This window comes from Polypterus senegalus, chromosome 4, assembly GCF_016835505.1.
Source record: "Polypterus senegalus isolate Bchr_013 chromosome 4, ASM1683550v1, whole genome shotgun sequence".
In the NCBI taxonomy this organism is placed as follows: Eukaryota; Metazoa; Chordata; class Cladistia; order Polypteriformes; family Polypteridae; genus Polypterus; species Polypterus senegalus.
This window is the reverse complement of record NC_053157.1, coordinates 112,013,105-112,033,303: the sequence shown is the minus strand read 5'-3', so window position 1 is coordinate 112,033,303 and position 20,199 is coordinate 112,013,105. Positions and strand designations below refer to the sequence as shown.

Here is a 20,199-nt window from a genome sequence, read left to right as displayed (position 1 = left end):
AGGATCAATGCACATATTGATCTTTTTTTTTCTTTCAGTACATGTGCCTTCCCTGTTTATTTATATATCTAGTGACTTCTCTGCCTTTCTGTCTCTCTGTTACGCAGTGCTCTGTCTGTCTGTGTGTTATGGATCTTAAGAATAACAGTTATAAGGACACTTGTTCATGTTAATTGCAGTCTCAATTGTTAAAAAATATTTTAAAAGGAGCATCCCACATGAAAATATAATGATCTCATTAACTGACAGTGCATACCAATTTATAAATTATTATGTCCGTTTGAGGTTAAAAAGAAAAAACACTTTCTCCCCAATGGGGAATCGAACTCAGGTCTCTGAGGCACAGCAAGCCTGCTGGGCTCTGAGTCAGTAAATCTTACCGCTAAGCCACAGAAGCTGTTGTGTTGTTCTTGAACCTTCTATAATTTATGTCTACTGTACATTTTGTAACATTTATTACTAAAACTAGCAAAATACCCGTGCTTCACAGTGGAGAAGTAGTGTGTTAAAGAAGTTATGAAAAAGAAAAGGAAACATTTTAAAAATAACGTAACAATATTGTCAATGTAATTGTTTTGTGACTGTTATGAGTGTTGCTGTCATCAAGGATTTGATTATCATTATTTCTTTCAATCATGTTCGTATTTGGAGGATGTGTTGTGTTCAAGTTACATTCCGTGTTTGTCTAGTCTATCCCTGACCATCTCAACCGTTGTCAACCGTTGTAAAGATAACAGGTTTCATTCATCGAAGTGATCACTACCCAAATCGGTACTTGTGAATCTAAGATGTTTAACAGGCATTCCTGGTATTAAGTTATGGATTTGCCTGCGAATATTTAGCGGCAGCGTGTCTATGAACGTAATTTAAACTTAAGCTTTACACCTTGCTTTCCTATTGATATGTCTACAAAGGCTTGTTCAGCGTCAGAGGGTTGTTCCTTTCCTACTGCATCAATAAGCAGCTCGTCTTCCTCTTTATCTGAGACATCACACACTGCATGCACGGGTTTACCTTTCCCAGTCCTGCAAAGTCAGTTCACGTGAGCCGCTTGGAGTACATGCATCGAGAGTTCTCAGCTGTGCTTGTGCTATCTTGTATGTCCATGGCTTTATTTAATGTTAGCTCAGACCTGGCGCTTAAAAGTTTCTCTCGCACTTTTGCTAAGTTTGTGCCAAACACTATTCTATCCCTGACCATCTCATCTTCGTTTGCATAAGCACAGTCCTTCACCAGCAATTTTAACTCTGTTACACCAATTTTAACTCCGTTACAAAATGATCAAAAGTCTCATTTATACCCTGCGTCTTCTCATTAAACTTGTATCTCGCGAAAGTCGTATTCATCATAGGCATGACAAACGCCAGCGGCAGCGTATCTATGAACTTAATTTAAACTTAAGGTTTACACCTTGCTTTGTTTCTGCTTATGAATATGCTTGTATGCGTCACTTGCTTCATATTCTTTTGCTGCCTTCTCAATTGCGTAATGCATTTTTTGTTCAGTGCTCTTTGGAGCTCTTGCTTGTTCTCTGCGTACTGCGTTCACAGTCAGTTCACGTGAGCCGCTAGGAGTACATGCATCGAAGGTTCGCAGCTGTGCTTATGTTATCTCGTGCGATCTTGCGATGTCCATGGCTTTATTTAATGTTAACTAAGACCCGGCACTTAAAAGTTTCTCTCACACTTTTGCTGAGTTTGTGCCAAACACTAGTCTATCCCTGACCATCTCATTTTCGTTTGCATAAGCACAGTCGTTCACCTGCGAATATTTAGCGGCAGCGTGTCTATTGGATTGCTGCTGACGGACGGCCTTATATGGGCAGGCACTCAATCCCATGGCGACCGAGCTACAGGCTATGGCCGTATATATGTACGTAAGTAGGTTCCAGTTATGGCCGTTACATGTAGAAATTCAAAATGAAACCTGCCTAACTTTTGTAAGTAAGCTGTAAGGAATGAGCCTGCCAAATTTCAGCCTTCTACCTACACGGGAAGTTGGAGAATTAGAGATGAGTCAGTGAGTGAGCCAGTGAGGGCTTTGCCTTTTATTAGTATAGATATGACAAAGTTTCTGTTTTAACAATGTGTTTACACCGATTACTGTAGAAACGGAACACACATGAAATGCGTGTGTTCCAAATAACGATCTATTATTTCCACTCTAAAACTCCACTTCACTCCCAGATAATCAATCAAGGCATGAGATGGGAGAAGTTTGTACATGTTCTAAGTCGGTGGGGGGGATGGAATAGCCGGCTGCTTGCAGCTTGTGTTTATCGGCACATTTACATGACAAAGGATGCTGGCGGAGAGGTGTGAACGATTTTAAGATGGGCCGGATCAATGAATTTTTTCGTAGACTCTGGTAATTCTAGTGTTAAGGGCATTGTCAAAAGTGTGACAGGCAGTGACGCCTTGCAGGTTTCCCACCTACCTGTTTATCTTCTCTTTTTTTAAAAGAAACATGCTTGACAGTAATTAACTTTGTCAAAGTCAACAAAAGGAGTTGTTTGAGTTGCAGCATGTTTGAACTTTTGCCTTTAGGTTGTTACCATTTGCATCAAACCAAGGCTGCTTTCAGTTGGTTTTGAAAGGCATCTTAAGTACCCATAAAAATGTTATTGTTTATTTTCTAATGATATAATTAGCTTGGCTTTTGTTGGTTCTTTTGTCTGCTTCCAAAGTTTAACCTTTATCCTCCAAAGAGTGTTATTCATGTGAGTTACAAGTACCGTACAGATCCTCCTTTACCAGTACCTTAGTTTGCTTGTCGTTTGCTTATTGGCATGCTGGACTGAGTAACACTTTGTATTTATGTATATGTGAAAAAGATAAATTCATAAATAAGCGAAGAGACAATTATTCTGAATATTGTTGTCACAAGAATGCAATTTTGTGTTGGGTGTCTTGACTAGGGATGAATGAGCTGCTATATCAAACAAGGTTTGATGTATTGGCAGGGAGACATACCTATAAATACCTGATATCTCACAGTGAGCATTGTGCCTTTCATTATTTAATGTAAGTAGATCCCCTTGCTTTACAGCTCAGGATGGTGGCTAGTCAATGAACTCTTTGCAAAGAGATATCCTTTGGTTTTTCCTGGCAACTGCAGTGGACACTTGTGACCTACATTTGTACTAAGATGTGGGATAAACCTTTTTTTGGCATACATTTCAAAGTCAGGCAAGGAAGAATTGGGTGAAAACATTCTCTATTATGCTCTTCAAAGAAATGCCCCCCCGTCACAGTAACCACAATCTCCCCAGTTCTTACACAGTGTGGCAATGTTTTGTTCCTGTTTACTATCAAAAGCATGGCTTCTTATGCAGATGTGACTGAACGGTAAATGTCCCACTCTTAATGTTTTCTTGAAGTTTGCCATCATTTCCTGGTGCTTTAGTGCAGAATGAGCTATCCTTTGTTTTGCCAAATAGTTCAACTGATAGTAACTCATCCTCAAAGGCATTCAGGGCATTATCACTGACATTTTGCCTGGAGTAATACACTGCACTGTTGTTTCTTCCTTTAATACAGCTTTTGCACTTTGTCTTTTTTAATAATTCATATAGAAATTATTGACACAGGCAGAGAAAGCACAGCTTGACATACTGGGGGTCAAGGCAAGGGCACTAAGGTGAAAACAGAACGGCACATGGAATATACTAATGTTTGTGAAAATACCTCCAAGAGGACTAAACCAATGGAAGTGGCACCTGATCATCTTCCTTAAAGAGACAGAATCAGAATTACAGGACTTAAATGGCTGGGAAAGTACATCACAGTAACCTGGAAAAGATGTAGCCAGGGTATACATTTAAGGGCTATTCTGTCAAACTGGTAGGGAACAGCACACAGCTCCTGACATAGATAATGTTGCTTGATAATGTAAGGGAATGTTGAGTTGCTTTAAACTTTGGTCCATGACACTTAAGAACTACTGAGAGCTCAGAGATGCAGAGGTAAAAGGGCCACTAGATAAAGCCCTAACCTTGTGTTTCTGTTACAAAATAATAACTACCCTTGAACCTGAAAATGATTTTGTGGTTTTGATCAGAAGTAATTCATTTAGGGTTTTAAACTCATCCCAGACCAGAGGTTTAGCTAAATCTAGAGTTGTTGAAAGCTTGGGACAAAAGCTCAATGGTAAGTGGAATACGTTAGGGCCATGAGACGGATTTGTGGAGGAGCAGAGCAGGAAGGGATTTGTTTTGGTGTGGTACATTTGTAGATGAGACACTACACCTGATAAACAGGGCCAAGTACATGAGTAGGAAGGGCCATCACTGTACCAAGATTTGTTTACTCTGAATCTTTTCTACATTGTGTACCTATCAGACCCCCTTGTGTGTTATGTTTGCAATAAATACACCATACTCAGTACTTATGAACTCCTTGTAATTATTCTGGGTTTGGTGCAGTGCTTGAACCTTGTTCTGTTATACGAGTATAGTTTAAAAATATTCAGCCTCTAAAGTTTTATATTACAATTAAGGGCTTCACCATTTGCCATTTTACCAGTAGTATTTTTGATAGTGGCTGCAGGTTTTTGTTTCAACCAAATGTTTAATTAAACCCATTTATTTACTACTAAAGCAATTTGTTTTTAGGGCTTTGTTTTAGTTAAGTCACTTGTTATGGTTCAGAATCCTTCTTTGCCTATTTTAGTTTGAAACAACTGCATTAAGGTTTTAATTGTTGCCCATTTTTTTTACCAGGAATCAATTAATAATAAAATAAAAATGACAAAGGAACCATCACCTCTACAGCTAACATGCTTCCATTTAAACCTGTGTATATGCATCATGAATTATCTGAGTTAATAAAATGTTTTGAAGTAAATGACAGAGAAGAGAAGGACCAAGAGGTACATATCTGTTCCTTACCACAAAATGTGTGGATAATGTTCTCAGAAACTGAAAAATCTACAATGTGATAGAAATTTTCCTTGGAAGAATGAAAGCACTAACAAGCCATATAATTAAATACCAAGTTTTGTTATATGGTAGGCCTGGCTTCTAATTCCAGAATTGGTTGGAATGAAAACCTACACTCACTGTGGACCCCGAGGACAGGAATTGAGTACCCCATCCTAGTATTTGTCATATGAGCCCAAAAGTGTCTAAAGTTTCCTGAAAAGGAATTAATGAAATTTCATGATTTTTAAATAATTCGCTTTCACATAATTGTTAATTTGATCATTGTCTTTAAATATTATACTAAAATTCTAATAATAAAATTGCACAAACATGCTATGCAATGCTGAATTGCATACTCAGACAGACACCCTTTATGCTAAACCAGCTTAGGTGAATTTCATAGCATCTTTCTTTTGGCAGAAGGTGAACATTGTATTTTATATGTGATTTTCCTGTTCAAAATGCAATTAAAGAACTGATTTTAACCCCCATAGGTGCATCTTCCTCAGACTCTGAAGGTGAAATCTCTATGTTACACACAAAATTAGGAGATATGCCTCAGTAAGTATGTTTAAATTGTGGATTTTTGTCTGTACTGTATTTAATGAACTACATAAAAAAATTCTGTTACAATAAATTTAATTCTCAAGATTATTATACTGTTATTCATAACTTTTGAAAATTGATCACACCTGTGATAAAAATGAACACGAGCTGCTTTCATAAAGCTCTTTTTGCTTTTCTTGTACTTGTAGAATCCAGCCAGAGTATTCCGACACCCTCGGGAGGTATTTTGGGCATGTCTAACTGGGTGGAGATCCAAATAAACTGCAGAAAATGGATGGATGGAAAAATGTACTCTGTTAGGGCCTTTGGCTTAATGCAGCTTTCACAGATATATTGCACATATTTACGTAATACAAACATGTATGAATAAATTTACTTGTTTAATATTATCGAATCGGTGGCAGGAAACAAACCTACTATCTTCTGATTCCACATGTTATATGGGATAGTATAACATTGCAGTTAACAGATTAAAGCCCTTTGTGGCAGATGGCTGGAGGTCCTGCCCAGCCAGGTTGCCTGGGGGGACTGGGAGAGGAGCAGTACCTTCCCTTGGCCACAAAAGGGCAGCCGCCCTAGTCTGTGGGGGACCACGGAGCAGAGCTTGGTAGCTCATCCCAGTAGGGGCCTGTGGTCACCGTCAGGAGGTGCCCAGATAGTTATGGAACCCTGGAACGCAGCACTTCCACCACACCAGAAAGTGCTGCTGGAAGAAGAATCCAGGTATGCCCGGAGTGCTTCCGGGTGCAAGAGCAGCACTTTCACCACACCAGGAAGTGCTGTATGGAGAAGATCAGGAAGCACCTGGAGCACATCCAAGGGAAGTATAAAAGAGGCCGCCTCACTCCAGCAAGGTAGCTGGAGTCGGGTGGAAGTGGATGAGAGCTTGCCTGGGAGGAGTTAGATGCAATAGAGAAGGAGAAGAGTCTAAAAGACTGAGTTGGTGGTTGGTGCACGTATCGTTGGTGTTATTGTGATTTGCACAATTAAAACGTGTGTTTTATGACATTCTGTGTCTGCCTGTGTGTTTCAGGTCCGAGCATTTTCCACACCTTGTAAGACTAGCTTTCCATACTGCACAGCAACCTACGCCTTTAGCATTGTGTAGTGCCAAAGCACCTACTTGAGCTGAAATGGTTAACACATGAATATAGATAGATCACTATGCAACATGGGTTGAACTGAGTAAGTGATATTGCGTGCTAACTCAGTAGGTGACCTTGCATACTAAATTATTTGGAGACAACAGGATATACAGTATGTTTAAATTTGATTATATACTTTGTTTGTAGCCTTTCACATGGATTTATGTTTGATTAATTGCATAATTAATAAAAATATATTGACAAAAGACATATCAGAAATTCTGTCACGATTCTGTTAACACACAAAATAAACATTTTTATAAGGTGCAAAATATGTAGTACTGATGTGTTCAAATTGAAGCTATGACAGGGAGATTAAAAAGCATTATTCTGTTAGCCTAGCTCTCTTTCTTCGGGGTGGAGGGGCGATTTGTTTTGAACCTATTTTTTTAAAACTTGACTTGCTTGTATGGAATGTTATTTGACTTTAATAAATTCAATAAAATAAAAATAAAAACATTTGGTGCAGACCATAACAACAATCTGAAAAAGGAATCCATTGTGAAAACCTTATTAAAGAGACTACAAGAGTTTACTTTGCCCATCCTAGCTGGTCAGAAGTAAAACATAAAAGAAACAGGAGCACCCAAAAAATAACCAGTGCCTAGAATGCAGAAATGAAGTAATTGCTAATTGTATCAGGTGGAAAACATTTGGTTTTCTCATTTGGATCAGAAAAGGTAACATTTATTCAATAGCCACATTTTACTATAGAAAAAATAATGGGCACTATGATGTTGCACACTGCATATCTGGCAAAGGGAAACCATACCTTGTCGAGCAATGAGCACAAATTTGCCATTGACTACAGTGACATCACAATGAAGTGATCATCTTGGAACCTCAGAAGACAAGAAATGCAAGCTACACAAATGTTAGTGAACAAAAAAACAAAACAAAAAAAGTTCAGTCTGGCTGTTGAACCTCGCAAATGCATTGATAGCAATCTGCTAGTTTTCTTAATATTACTAAAGTACATCCTATATGCATTATCTGTTTTTTGTGTTTGTTTTGGTGATTGCACAGTGTGTTCTTTTTGCTTAGGTGTAGAGTAAAGTCACTTTCATAAATTGTTAATGTGAAAATAAACACTTCAACTTAAAACTGGTGATTTATGTAGGTTCTGTATCTATTGCTATTTCTACTTTATAGAGTACAGAAGAAAACAACATCAGTCTCATTGACGATTGGCTCTCCTTCACCCAAGAATCCAAAAGTCAACCAGCTTCGCTCAACTTTGATCCAGCCACTTTCAACACAAAGGGTAAAAAACATAATATAAATCCTTTACTTAAAAACATTTAGGCAGCATTTGAAATGCAATGCACATTTAGTATGTCATTGTCATTTGAAAAAGCAGGTTTTTGCTATTTAATTTTCCATGCTTTAAGCCAGTGTGTTCTTGGCATAAACTAACAATTATTTCATTTTCTTACCTGGGGAATTTCTATACTAAATAACCCTGGTGCGCATTCTAGCAGAGATTATGTGAGTGCAACTGTCTGCATTTTATTTTCATGTCTTTCATTTTAATTTTGCTGCTTTTTGCTCCTTGCGTGTTTTATTAATTTATATATACAAATGCATGTAGTTTTTAGTAAAAAAATAATATATTGTCTCTTTCTAGGATATAATATTTTGACATATTGTTATTGTTTATCTGAGCAATAATTATATTCACTGCTGGTAAACCTTTTACATTACTTAGATGTGCAAAGCAGAAAAATGCTTGCAGAAAGCTTTTGGTTCCAAGTTATCATGCTTAGATTACTGTCTAAACAGGGTAACTGCACTCAAGTAGTGTGCTACAATCTTTAGTAGTAAGAGGATTATAGTAATTAAATATTGCAACTTTTATTTGGAAATGTTTATGAATGTAGTATTCAATATGAGTGTCCATTTTATTTTAGTTTTTCTTCCATTGCATCTTTTTAGACTATGAGTCCTGTTTCTTCAACATCTGGGCAAGATGGACTTGTTTCAGGTCCTCCTGTATACACTAAGGTTGGTGGTTTGTAATCCTTTTCTTATGTTTGCTTTCCCTTCTCAAAAAATGGGTAAACAGCACATAAGAAATATGACACTCCCTTGAATCACCACTTTACTATGTAAAGAAAATCAGCAACCTAAAAAAAGAAAAGACAGAGTAACAACAACAAAAAAGACATACAATACAATTTGAATTTTGGCCAAATCAAGAGCATATGGGTCTAGTTTTCTGATCCACATGAAATTACGAACACTCATTTTTAAAGCTTGTGTGCGTATATAATGACACAGAAAGTGCTACCATTATTCATTCATTTTACTACTAATCATTATCTGAACAATGAAGCATGTGTATGTTCTTTGTATTTTATGCCAGCTTTAATTTATTTTTTCTCTGTGTACTTGGAAGAAAATCTTAACTTCTAATGTCTAAATCGTATAGTGAATTCTACAGCTGCAATTAAATCACTTATCCACCAGATGTTGTGCTGGCATAAAGAGTGAATGAAAATGGAATCATGGTCTGACTTTATTTTTTTTCAGTCTCTTGCTCTTTTTGATCCAAGCAAAAGGGACTAATGAAACGATCACTGAATCAACACATTGCTACCTGTCCATCTCAAGAGTAGAAACACAGTCAGCTCCTCCTGCTGCATAAACTTATTCATCACATTCAAGATGTAAGGAAAAGGACAGACCAATAATTTTAGTATGAGTGAAGTAACACATATTTTAAATGTTTCAGAACAATAGAAAATAAAAAAATGCCTCAAGAGGACTTAAACATTTTAGATAGTTCTGCCCTCTCTAATCACAGGAAGAGAAAGGTGCATCAGCTGCAAGTTGAATATACTGCCTGCATGTCTGTGAGGAAGATTACTTTTACTATTACTACTATTTTTACTTTTAATTAATTGACCAAAGGTAATTTTACCTTGGTGTCTGCCACATTAGCCTTCCTTTTCTTCAACATAGTTACTCAGCCATAGCTTCTTGCTTCCGACTAACCACTTTTAGGGTGTTGATTTCTCACTCTGCCAATAACTCTGTCTTGCAGCCAGATTGCGCTTTTGACAACAAACCTTATAATACACATATTGCGATAGACCACCTATAACTTAATAAATCTGTAGGGCTTAGGTCCTACAACACACCTGGCCCTAAAATGAATACATTATATTAAAATAAAAAGTACCACTGATGCAACATGATTTGCAGGATTCAATGAGTGAAGCTATCGCTGGGCTTTTATGTCTAACATTTAGAGATCAACATTTGCATTACCATGTATCTGGTTAATTATGCACAGTAAATATGAAAATATAGCAATGCATATGTTTGTAGTGCACCTGAAGTAGGAATAACTTGTGGGTTAAATCAGCAAAAAGTAAACAAGGGTAACTGTGAAGTTAAATTACTTGCTAATACATTCACAGTATTAGACACACACTGTCTGTTTAAAATTGAATTTCTATCTTTTGGAGCAGGGTTAGTCAACTTCGGCCCTGGAGGGCCACAGTGGCTGCAGGTTTTCATTCCAACAGAATTGCTTATTTAGAAACTAATGATTGATTAAACCTTATTTAATTTTATGGCATGTTAGTCTGAAATGTAATGTTCTTATATCATACATTTTTTTCTTTTCAATTAAATCATTTTCAGTCTGTCACATTATTTTTCTCTTAAGGGTTTTATTAAACCAAATAATGTATAATGAATCCACACAGGTGTAAGTGTAAACAAGTTAGACGGAGAACTGCTGGCTTCTTTGTCATTTGCATTTTAGAGCTAATAAGGAGCCTTTAAAAGTATTTACTGAACTAAGCAATTAAGGATGGGGAAGCTTAATAAATGAGACCACTAAAATGAAGCAGAAAAATGTCACTTGAGCAGTAAGTGCTTTGTTATCAATCATTGACTTTTCATTAAGAAACTGGGTTGCAACAAAAACCTGCAGCCACTGTGGCCCTCCAGGACCAATGGTGCCTAAAGCATCATGCTAAAACCACTACACTTATTTCTACAAAGCTTTGCAGTTACAGTGGAACCTCGAGATAAAATCACCTCTGCATACGAGAAATTCAAGATAAGAGGAATGTATGAGTGAAAAATTTGGATCTAAATACAAGCATTGGCTCGCGTAAAGAGCCACGAGCCAGGCTGTGGGTATGCGTGACGCGTTTCCCGATCTGCCTCGACTCGGGGATTCACCCAAGCTGATGCTGCCCACGTTTAACGTGAAAATAATTATTCCACGATGCCTCTCAAGAAGATTGTTGCCAGTAAGATTAAAGAAGTGTTGGCAAAGTGGGAAGAAGTAAAAACATTCTTTGAAGAAAATCACCCTAATAAAGCAGTGTGTGGGCGCACCATGAACTTGTGTAATGACAATGTAGTGTCACATTTTAGGGGCATCTTAAAAAAAAGGCAGAAGCAAGTGTCATTAGATAAGTTTTTGGTAAAGCAACCTGCAACTAAAAGAAAGTTAAGTGATTCTGACCCAGAACCTGCTTCCAGTGGGGTAAAATTCCCAAGAAAAGAGAGCCTTCCTGAATCAGAGGGGGACTCTCCTTCCCCACAGTAACCCGTTTTATTTACCAGTTTTATTTATTAAAGGTAAACTTTAATTACTTTAATTAAAGGTAAACTACAGTATATATTATTTATCAGTGTTATTTGTTAGGAAAATTGATTTTTATGTTGATATTTTTGGGGGTGCGGAACGGATTAACTGGATTTCCATTATTTTCAATGGGGAAGTTTTGTTCTAGATACAAGAAATTCACTATACGAGTTCAGTGCTGGAACGAATTAAACTTGTATCTAGAGGTTCCACTTTATTTTCAGTATGGTCTAGCTTAGAATATAGGCTACTAAAATATTTGATTTTCTACGAAAAAATAAAACTGAGACAACCTCACTAAAAATTGCCATCATCAGCTGAAATAATACTAAATTAATTACTACATAAATGCTAGATGACAGCAGGAGATCAATAGTGAACCTTACTGAAATTCTACATGGTCTGTAAATTTTCAGTATTATAACTGAACTGTTGAGATAAGTATTCATATCTGTTCTAATATCTATCTGCAAAATTACTTATGTTTATCTAAATCTTACACTTAATTTCACAGTAAAATGTTGCAAGGGCTTAATAAGCTCAGAAACACCAGATGCTAAATACTAAAACAAATGCATGTCTTTCTGCCACAAGGTGTATTTATTTCATTAAAAATAGCTTGGATTGGCTCCAGCAGTCCCCCGTGACCCTGTAGTTAGGATTTAGCGGGTTGGATAATGGATGGATGGATGGATGGATAATACAGCTGGCACATATTTTGTGACTCCACCAGCAGTCAGTCGTATTTTCTGGTGTTTGGCAGTGGCAGTTACAATGTGAGATTGTTTATTTAATTAATTAATTCATTCATTCATTCATTCATTATCAAGCCCATTTAATCCAGTTCAGGATGTCAGAAGCTTAAGACACAAGAAATGACTTACTGTATCATCATTTGTAAAAAAATTAGTTGCTACTCATTTATCTAGTCCATTCTTTATTACACAAGTTATGCTGCTCCAGCCACTCAGGGGGATGCCATTTGATGAGGCTAGTAGCATAATCATTCAATTCTGAAGGTGTTTAATCTTTCTTGCTCTCAGTGGAATGCAGGATTTTTTCTTTTAGTTATAAAAAATGAGGAAGCATAACCCAGAGATTCATAGAAATGAATTTTCTAAGCTTCTGTTTTAGAATATCCTTTTGATAACAACTTTCTATTGTTATTGTGTTATTGTTATTCTAAGGTAATATAGTTAAATTTAAATTGAAAATTAAAAAAAAATGCATGTCAGTGATAATATTCCAGTTAAAAATTAATAATTTTTGATGTGCATTAAAACTGCAAATATAAATGAAATGTACATTATATTCATCAAAATTGATCCCATTTATAATGTGTGCATTTTTTAATCACCCATAAATTTAGATAAAAAGAGTTTTCTTCTGCATAAGACCTACCATAACCATTTTTAAGGAAAAATTCAGTACTTATTTTCCAGTAATACATTATGATTATAGATACACCGGGTCATTTGAATTTAAAGAATAAAACATATTCTTTTTATCTTTGATAACTGATTTAGGCCCTTGGTAAATGAAGCATATATTTTTATAATGAAATGTAAAATACTGGATAGGCTGTAGCCATGTGGGACCCTAAATTGAATGTAATGTCATGTTATGCCTTAAAATATTTACCAAAAAGTTTAAAATAAATTGGGAATTTCCAGTATTTATGAGTTTCAATTGGCATACATTGCAGTAAATAAATTTAATGTAATGTCTTTCTTTTTATTTGCATTCTTATGGTTGACTCTGATTCAGCCACTACAAAATGTGACAGCATCTGAGGGCCAAGTTGTCGTCTTAGAATGTAGAGTTAAAGGGACCCCGCCATTGCAAGTACAGTGGTTTAGACAGGGAGAAGAAATCCAGGATTCTCCAGATTTCCGAATTCTACAGAAAAGTAAGTCAAACAATACCTTATGTCTTTGCAGTTTTTTTGTGTCTGTCTATCGATCTGTCTTTATTTATGTATTTAGCTAACTGATCCTGTTATCCAAGATGACTTACAAATCTCAGAGAATCATAGTTGAATTGTTTTTCTTTCATGTGTTTATTTAAACAGTCATATATTAAGAGGTGTCTTCAAGGAGAAACAATGAATTGGTGGTGAAAATATAATTGTTAACCTTGGTCTTCCCAATGGAATGTTTTAGGCCCAAGGCTCCATGGAACTTGAGAAAATGTTTGAAATTACTGTTTTGCACTTATATTCTTTTGTTCAGAGCTTTAATTAGATCAGTACCAAGTGTGACTGATCTACAGTATCTAATATTGATGGGTATATTAAGATGAAACTACTTTAGTCTTGTCCGGTATGGGAGATGGATGTCTGAAGCAGAACTCCGTTAGCAGTGGTGTTATTTTTTTCTCTTATTTTTATCATCCTGAGGTATCCTGTATTTACTTAACCTGAGGAGGCTCAATTACAGTATATCCAAGCATATATTAAAATGATCGGCAGAAATAGGGTTCAGAAAAATACGGTAACGACAGCTAAAGCCCCATACAAGCCTAGACAAGCATCAAGCCCAAGTTCAAGTTCAAGGTACAGCCTTTCAGAAACTGACCTGCAACAGATAGGCGAAAGTACAGATTTCCAGGGACCGGATACTACTGCATCGTCACCAGTCGAGAGTGAAAGTGGGAGCAATTGTATAAGCAAATCGGGCCAGGATTGGCCATCGATTCAAGAAATTTAATTGAAACTGAAAATGGCCTTACCTTCCGCGTTGTCAGCCACTCCTAGTGAGCCAGAATCATCAGCTTCATTGGCGGCGCACAGGGAAGACCGAAACAAGCTGTCCAAGCTGAAGGTAATGATCACTGCTGTGGCCACCGCTGAAGACATAAAAGAGTTCAGGAATGATTTAAAGAAAGATATAATGAAAGAAAAAAATGATATAAAAAAAGAAATAAATTATATAATGAAAGAAATAAAGGGCAAGAATAAAGAAAAGCTGCTTCAGGATATTAAAAACCAAGAAAAACGCTTAAATAATTGCTTTGAGGCTGCCTTTAAAGGGATGCTGGAAAAAAATTGAGGAACAAATACAGAAGAATCCATCTAAGTTTGAGAGTAAACTCACAGCATTTGGCACTCAGTTGGAAGATGTTAACCAAACAATCACGACTCATACTGACACAGTATTTTATGCTGATTTATGTGTGTAACCATTGTTTTGTGTGCATTTTAGAAAACTGAGTTTTTTTAGAAAAAAAAAAGCCCTGGGACACAAGAAAAGGAAAAAAATAATTAGCCCTAAAAGAGTTAAATCTTGTAAGTACGACGCTATCGTTATTCCATCCACACTCCTCTGATCATGGAGCAAAAATCACTATACCCCACATACTTATCTCGCAGGTGGCGTCTTAACCTAGAATTTACATTCAAGAAAATCGTTTTTTTTTTTAGAGACAAATGCATCCTCAGAGATTTCTGCAGGAATACTCTGGGAAACTCTGAAGAATTTCTTAAGAGGACAGAATATCTCATATCTTACTGACAAAAATAAATTGGAAACCAATAAGGTATCAGAGCTAATTAGTGGAATTTCCAGAATAGATCAAGAACATGCCAGGTGTCCAAATGAAGCACTTAATAGGAACAGACAGGCTCTGCATTCAGAACTCAACCTCTTGACAACAAAACAAACAAAAAAACTCACTTTTAAATCAAGACATCATTGCTATGAACACGGAGAGAAAGCTAATAAGATTTTAGCTCAACAAATCTACAAGCAGGAAGCTTGCAATGCAATCCCAGCAATTACAACACAGATGGAGACAAAATCATTGATCATAAAAAATGCACACATTTAGAGACTACTATAAGTTCTTATATTCTACTGAGCTTAAAGAAGACAAGACACAACTTAATGCATTTCTGGATGCATTACAGATACCACAACTAGATACTCTCAGTGCAGAGGAATTGGATAAACCTCTGGCACTATCAGTATTATTAGATGCTATAAACTCACTTCAGAGTGGGAAAGCAGAAGGCCCTGATTGCTACCCTGCTCAGTTTTATAAAAAATTGTCAATTGAGCTAGCTCCCCTTTTATTAGCAACATTTATAGAAGCTAGAGGCAATAAAATTCTACCTCAATGTTTTTGTCAAACTCTAATTACTGTCTTTCCCAAGCAAAATAAGGACTTATTGCAATGTGCATCATACAGACCAATCTCACTTTTGAATAATGACATAAAGGTATTTTCTAAAGTCCTAGCTAGAAGTACTTCCTTTGGTAATTATCACAAGACCAAACTGGATTTATTAAAGGTAGACACTTAGCTTTCAATCTTCGACACCTGTTTAATGTGATATATTTAACCACAAATTCAAATATCCCAGATATATTATTATTGTTAGATATAGAAAAAGCATTTGATATGGTTGAATGGAACTACCTTTTTACTGTATTGGAGAAATTTTGGTTTGGCCCGAACATCTGTACATGGATCAAACTACTATATACCTGTCCAGAGACTTCAGAATTAACAACATTAATTCAGACTACTTCAAACTAAAACGGAGTACTAGACAAGGATGTCCCTTGTCACCACTGCCGCTTGCAATCGCCATTGAGCCACTGGCTGCTCACTGTCAAATTGCTTGTGAAATAAAGGGGATTATCAGAGAAAGACTTGAACAGGAAATTTTTCTATATGCAGATGATATGGTACTGTATATATCTGATCCACAAAATACTGTGCCTGCAGCCCTAACAAAACTTACAGAATTTCAAAAAAATTCTGGTCAATTAATTTGAACAAAAGTGTGCTGTTTCCAGTGAACTCTCCAGCACACAAAATTAGATTGGACACCTTCTTTTATCATCGCAGATCAGTTTAAATACCTAGGGGTAAACATCACAAGGAAACATAAATCTGTTTATCAAAAAAATATCGCTGTCTGCATGGAAAAAATTAAGCAAGACTTGCATAGATGATCTACCTTTCATCTCAATTTAGCTGGAAGAATTAACATTGTCAAGATGAATATCCTTCCTAAGGTTCTTTTCTATTTCATAACATTCCAATATACATCAATAAATCATTTTTTAAGAAATTAAATTTGACCATAACCTCATTTATTTGGAATTCAAAACTTCCACGTATCCAAAAAGGCAACCCTACATTGACCTAAGGAAGGTAGCATGGTTTTACCTAACTTTCAGTTTTATTACTGTGCGGCAAATATACAAGCAATAAAAACCTAGATATTGACACAAATAGTTGAGCAGACACAGGCTTGGTCTGCAATAAAATCCTGCAGTACTTCTTTATATTCCATTCTTTGTACCCCAGTAAGTACAAGTCATCACCAATACACTAACAACCCAATAGTGCTTCATTCACTCAGAATATGGAACCAATGTAGGAAGTACTTTAAGATAGAGAAGCCTTTATCTGTGGCACTTCTGCGCAATAACCATCTTTCTCAACCCTCTCAAACGCAGTTTTTAATGTCTGGAAAACTTCCGGAATTAAATCACTTAGAGATCTGTACATAGACAACGTCCTCACATCCTACGAATAATTACATTCCAAATTTAACTTTCCAGCAACACATTTCTTTCACTACCTTTAGAAACTTTGTTAAACAAACCTACACAATTTCACTCACCTCCGACCTACCTCTACACTACAAGAAATTTTGATCAGTCAAACAGCATTTCTGTAATATATAAAAACATTTTAAAGTTTCTCCCTTTCAAAGATCCCAGAGTAAATTGGGAAAAGGATCTCTCAATCAACATCTCAGAAAAGGAATGTAAGGTAGCAATGCGCAGAATTCACTCTAGCTCCATATGCGTAAAGCATACAATCATTCAGCTTAAAATTATATTAAACGCATGTCTCTCGTTTAAAATTGTCTAAAATGTTTCCTGAGCAAGATCCAACCAGCGAATGTTACAGTCAAGTTCCAGCCTCACTGGGTCACATGTTTTGGGCCTGCACCAAATTAACATCATTTTGGACAAAAATTATTAAATGCCTCTCAGACAGCCTTGGTGTCACAATCCCTCTTAAATCCACTAACAACTGTGTTTGGTATACTTCCAGATGGGCTTAAAGTGGAGAAAGACAAGCAAATTGTACGGTAATTGGCTTTACTTTGCCATGTAGACTTATCTTGCTCAACTGGAAGAATCCTAACTCTCCTCTTTTAAGTCAGTGGATAACTGATGTTATATATTATCTAAAATTGGAAATCTAATTCTTACTTAGAGGATCTGTACAAAACCTTTTCAAAACCTGGCAGGATCTGATAAGTAACATTTTAGAATAAGAATTTAAATTGAGGAAGTGTATTCTCTCTCCTCTTTTTCTATTCTATTTTTATTTACTTATTTATTTACATATTTTTACTATTATTAAAGTGCCACTCTGCTGACTTAGCTCTCTTTCTCATGGGTGGGGGTCAATTTGTTTCAAACCAGTTTTGTTAAACTTGACTTACAAGTATTGAATGTTTTTTTGATTTTAATAAAATAAAATATAAAAAAAATAAGACTAATCTTGCATTTTAAAATGGAAGTCATGGGTTTGATTAACTTTGATTGTGTACAGTATTTGTAGGGGGAGTTATTGTCCTGTTTTGGCTTGTTGAAAATGAGTCACTCCTAACTAATGGACATCCCCATTATCAAAGTATTTAAATTATAACACCGGTTATAATTTAAATACTGCTGGATAATTTGGAAGTCACTTGATTTCATGTATCAGTGTTATAATAATTTAAAACGCCCAAAACAAAATATTTTATATACACTATTGGTCAAAGGTTTTAGAGCATCTCAGTTTTTCCAGTTTTTCTTTAAATTTAATCAGTTAAAATGCAATTACTGACTTAAAATGGTGAAAATGAAAACAGTAAACTGACAGAGATTAAATTTAAAGTTTAGAATAAGAAAAACTGAAAAAAGGAAATATCAGAATATTAAAAATTGGCTTTATTCTGGGAACAACTAATATTGTAAATTATAACCTACAAATGTTCTGCAGCAATTAAAGTAAATTAAGTCTTGCAAGTTGAAGCAAACAATTTCCACAGGTGTCCCAACTTCTGTGAATTATTACACTACCTAAAAACCCTCTGTCTGTCTTAAAGCAGAGTTGGAACAGATTGTGTTACAATTCCCTTTGAAGTACTACTTCGACAATATTCCAGTGATAATGGCAAGAAAATGGCAATTTATAAATGAAATGAGAAAGAGCATTATTAACCTTAAAAGTGTAAGCCTTTTGTTTAGAGAAATTGTAGAAAAAATCAGTGTCAGTGAGTATGGTGTCCAACACAATCCAAATGCAATTGGAAACTGGAAGAAACTATGACAGAAAGAGATCTGGCAGACCCAAAGTCACAACCCAATCAGAAGACAAGTTTCTGAGGGTGACCAGCTTGCATGATAGGCATGTCACAGCACAACTTGTTTTAAGCATATTTCAAGATAAAAGAAATTTAGTTTATTAATTCAGTGGCTTGGGAAGCACTAATTATGGCTCAGGCAAATTAAATGAGGAGCAGTATTCATTTTAGAATCTTATTTAAGCATAGTAGTGTTTTAGATGTCCTTAAAAAGAATATGTGGTCTTATGTGTATTTTATCAATATAATGATGTACGTACTAAATTTAATTTATTTGTTAGCTTTTTGACCTCTAAAAAGTGCCTCTGTAATCAGTGAAATTCTTCTGGAAGTCCATTTTTCAGTCCCCAGGATTCTTAAAATAATGTAAGACATTTCAGCTCTGTGCATTTGAGAGCAATGTCTGAGTTCATGTAGGAGTTTTGAAGGATGATACCTCTTTCTTAGTATACTGTACTGTATAACTATGGTGCCATTGTTGGTGCTTTGAAAAATAACTTTACTGCTTGAGACATTCCCTGTCTTTGTTAATATTTACTGCTTAGTTTTTCTCTATGTACTCCACAGTTTATTTCATATTTAAATGTTAAATGTTGTCATCATACTGTGATTCCAGTATAATAACTAATTCCATGTGTAGTTTTTGGCTAATAACAAATAAAAATAATAATTCAATTAAATCAAATATTGATTATTTATTTTTCTTTTTTATGTTATCATTCCAATCAGAGCCTAGATCTGCAGCAGAGCCAGGTAAGTCTACTATGAGTGGCTTTTCTCAATAGAGAATATTATGTAATATTTGTAATATACAGTAAACTAAATAACATACAGTATATAGGATATACTGTATAGGTAGTACTGTATAACTACAGAGCAGGTAGTGTTGTCACCCTACAGTACATTTGATATTAATGGTTAAAGAAGTACATAAATGGATTTTCACTATGGATCTGCAGTTATTGACACCAAAAAAAAATGCTTGTCATCTCCCTAAGTGAATTCTTTGTATGTTCAAATATCATAAGAATTGACTATTCTTCTTTATGGACTGTACCCAGGACCTCACTATCATGCATTGTATTAGTACTTCTTTCATTTCAACAGCTCCCTTTACAATTTAAACTGTTTCAATGCAGTTTAAAAAGCAGAATATGAAGGAAAGCAAAATCTAATAGTAGATTACTAGATAATTATGACTGGTACAAAATAATAAATAATCCTTGCAAATAATTGTTCCCTTACATAAGTGATATTTCATTTAAGAGTAGCATAAACGAAGTGATTTATCATTTTTGCAATGTTGTTCATTTTTGTTTTGTTCAGTCAATTGAACCATGGAATAAGGTTGGCTCTGAATATCGAAGTCAAAATCAAGTCAAAGCGAACTTTATTGTCATCTCAGCCATATACAAGTACTGTATACAGAAAGACAAAATTGCGAAGCTCAGGGTTCACAGTGTAACAACATGAAGTGCAAATAAAAAATTAAAATTAGAATTTAAATTTAAAGTTAAAATTAAGATTTAAAATTAAAACACAAACAAGACAAGACATTGTGCAAAGACAA

At 35.5% G+C, this 20,199-nt stretch overlaps 1 protein-coding gene across 3 annotated transcripts in view; it reads left to right on the top strand.

Annotated features, from left to right (window-relative positions):
* palld (palladin, cytoskeletal associated protein) overlaps positions 1 to 20,199 on the top strand; it is a 451,471-nt gene that overhangs the window by 252,635 nt on the left and 178,637 nt on the right. For all 3 annotated transcript variants that reach the window (XM_039751167.1, XM_039751166.1, XM_039751168.1), the window contains 5 exons: positions 5,416 to 5,482; positions 7,786 to 7,897; positions 8,569 to 8,637; positions 13,013 to 13,154; positions 19,359 to 19,382. In XM_039751167.1, coding sequence (XP_039607101.1) covers positions 5,416 to 5,482; positions 7,786 to 7,897; positions 8,569 to 8,637; positions 13,013 to 13,154; positions 19,359 to 19,382 — 414 coding nt within the window. The remainder of the gene's footprint in view (positions 1 to 5,415; positions 5,483 to 7,785; positions 7,898 to 8,568; positions 8,638 to 13,012; positions 13,155 to 19,358; positions 19,383 to 20,199) is intronic.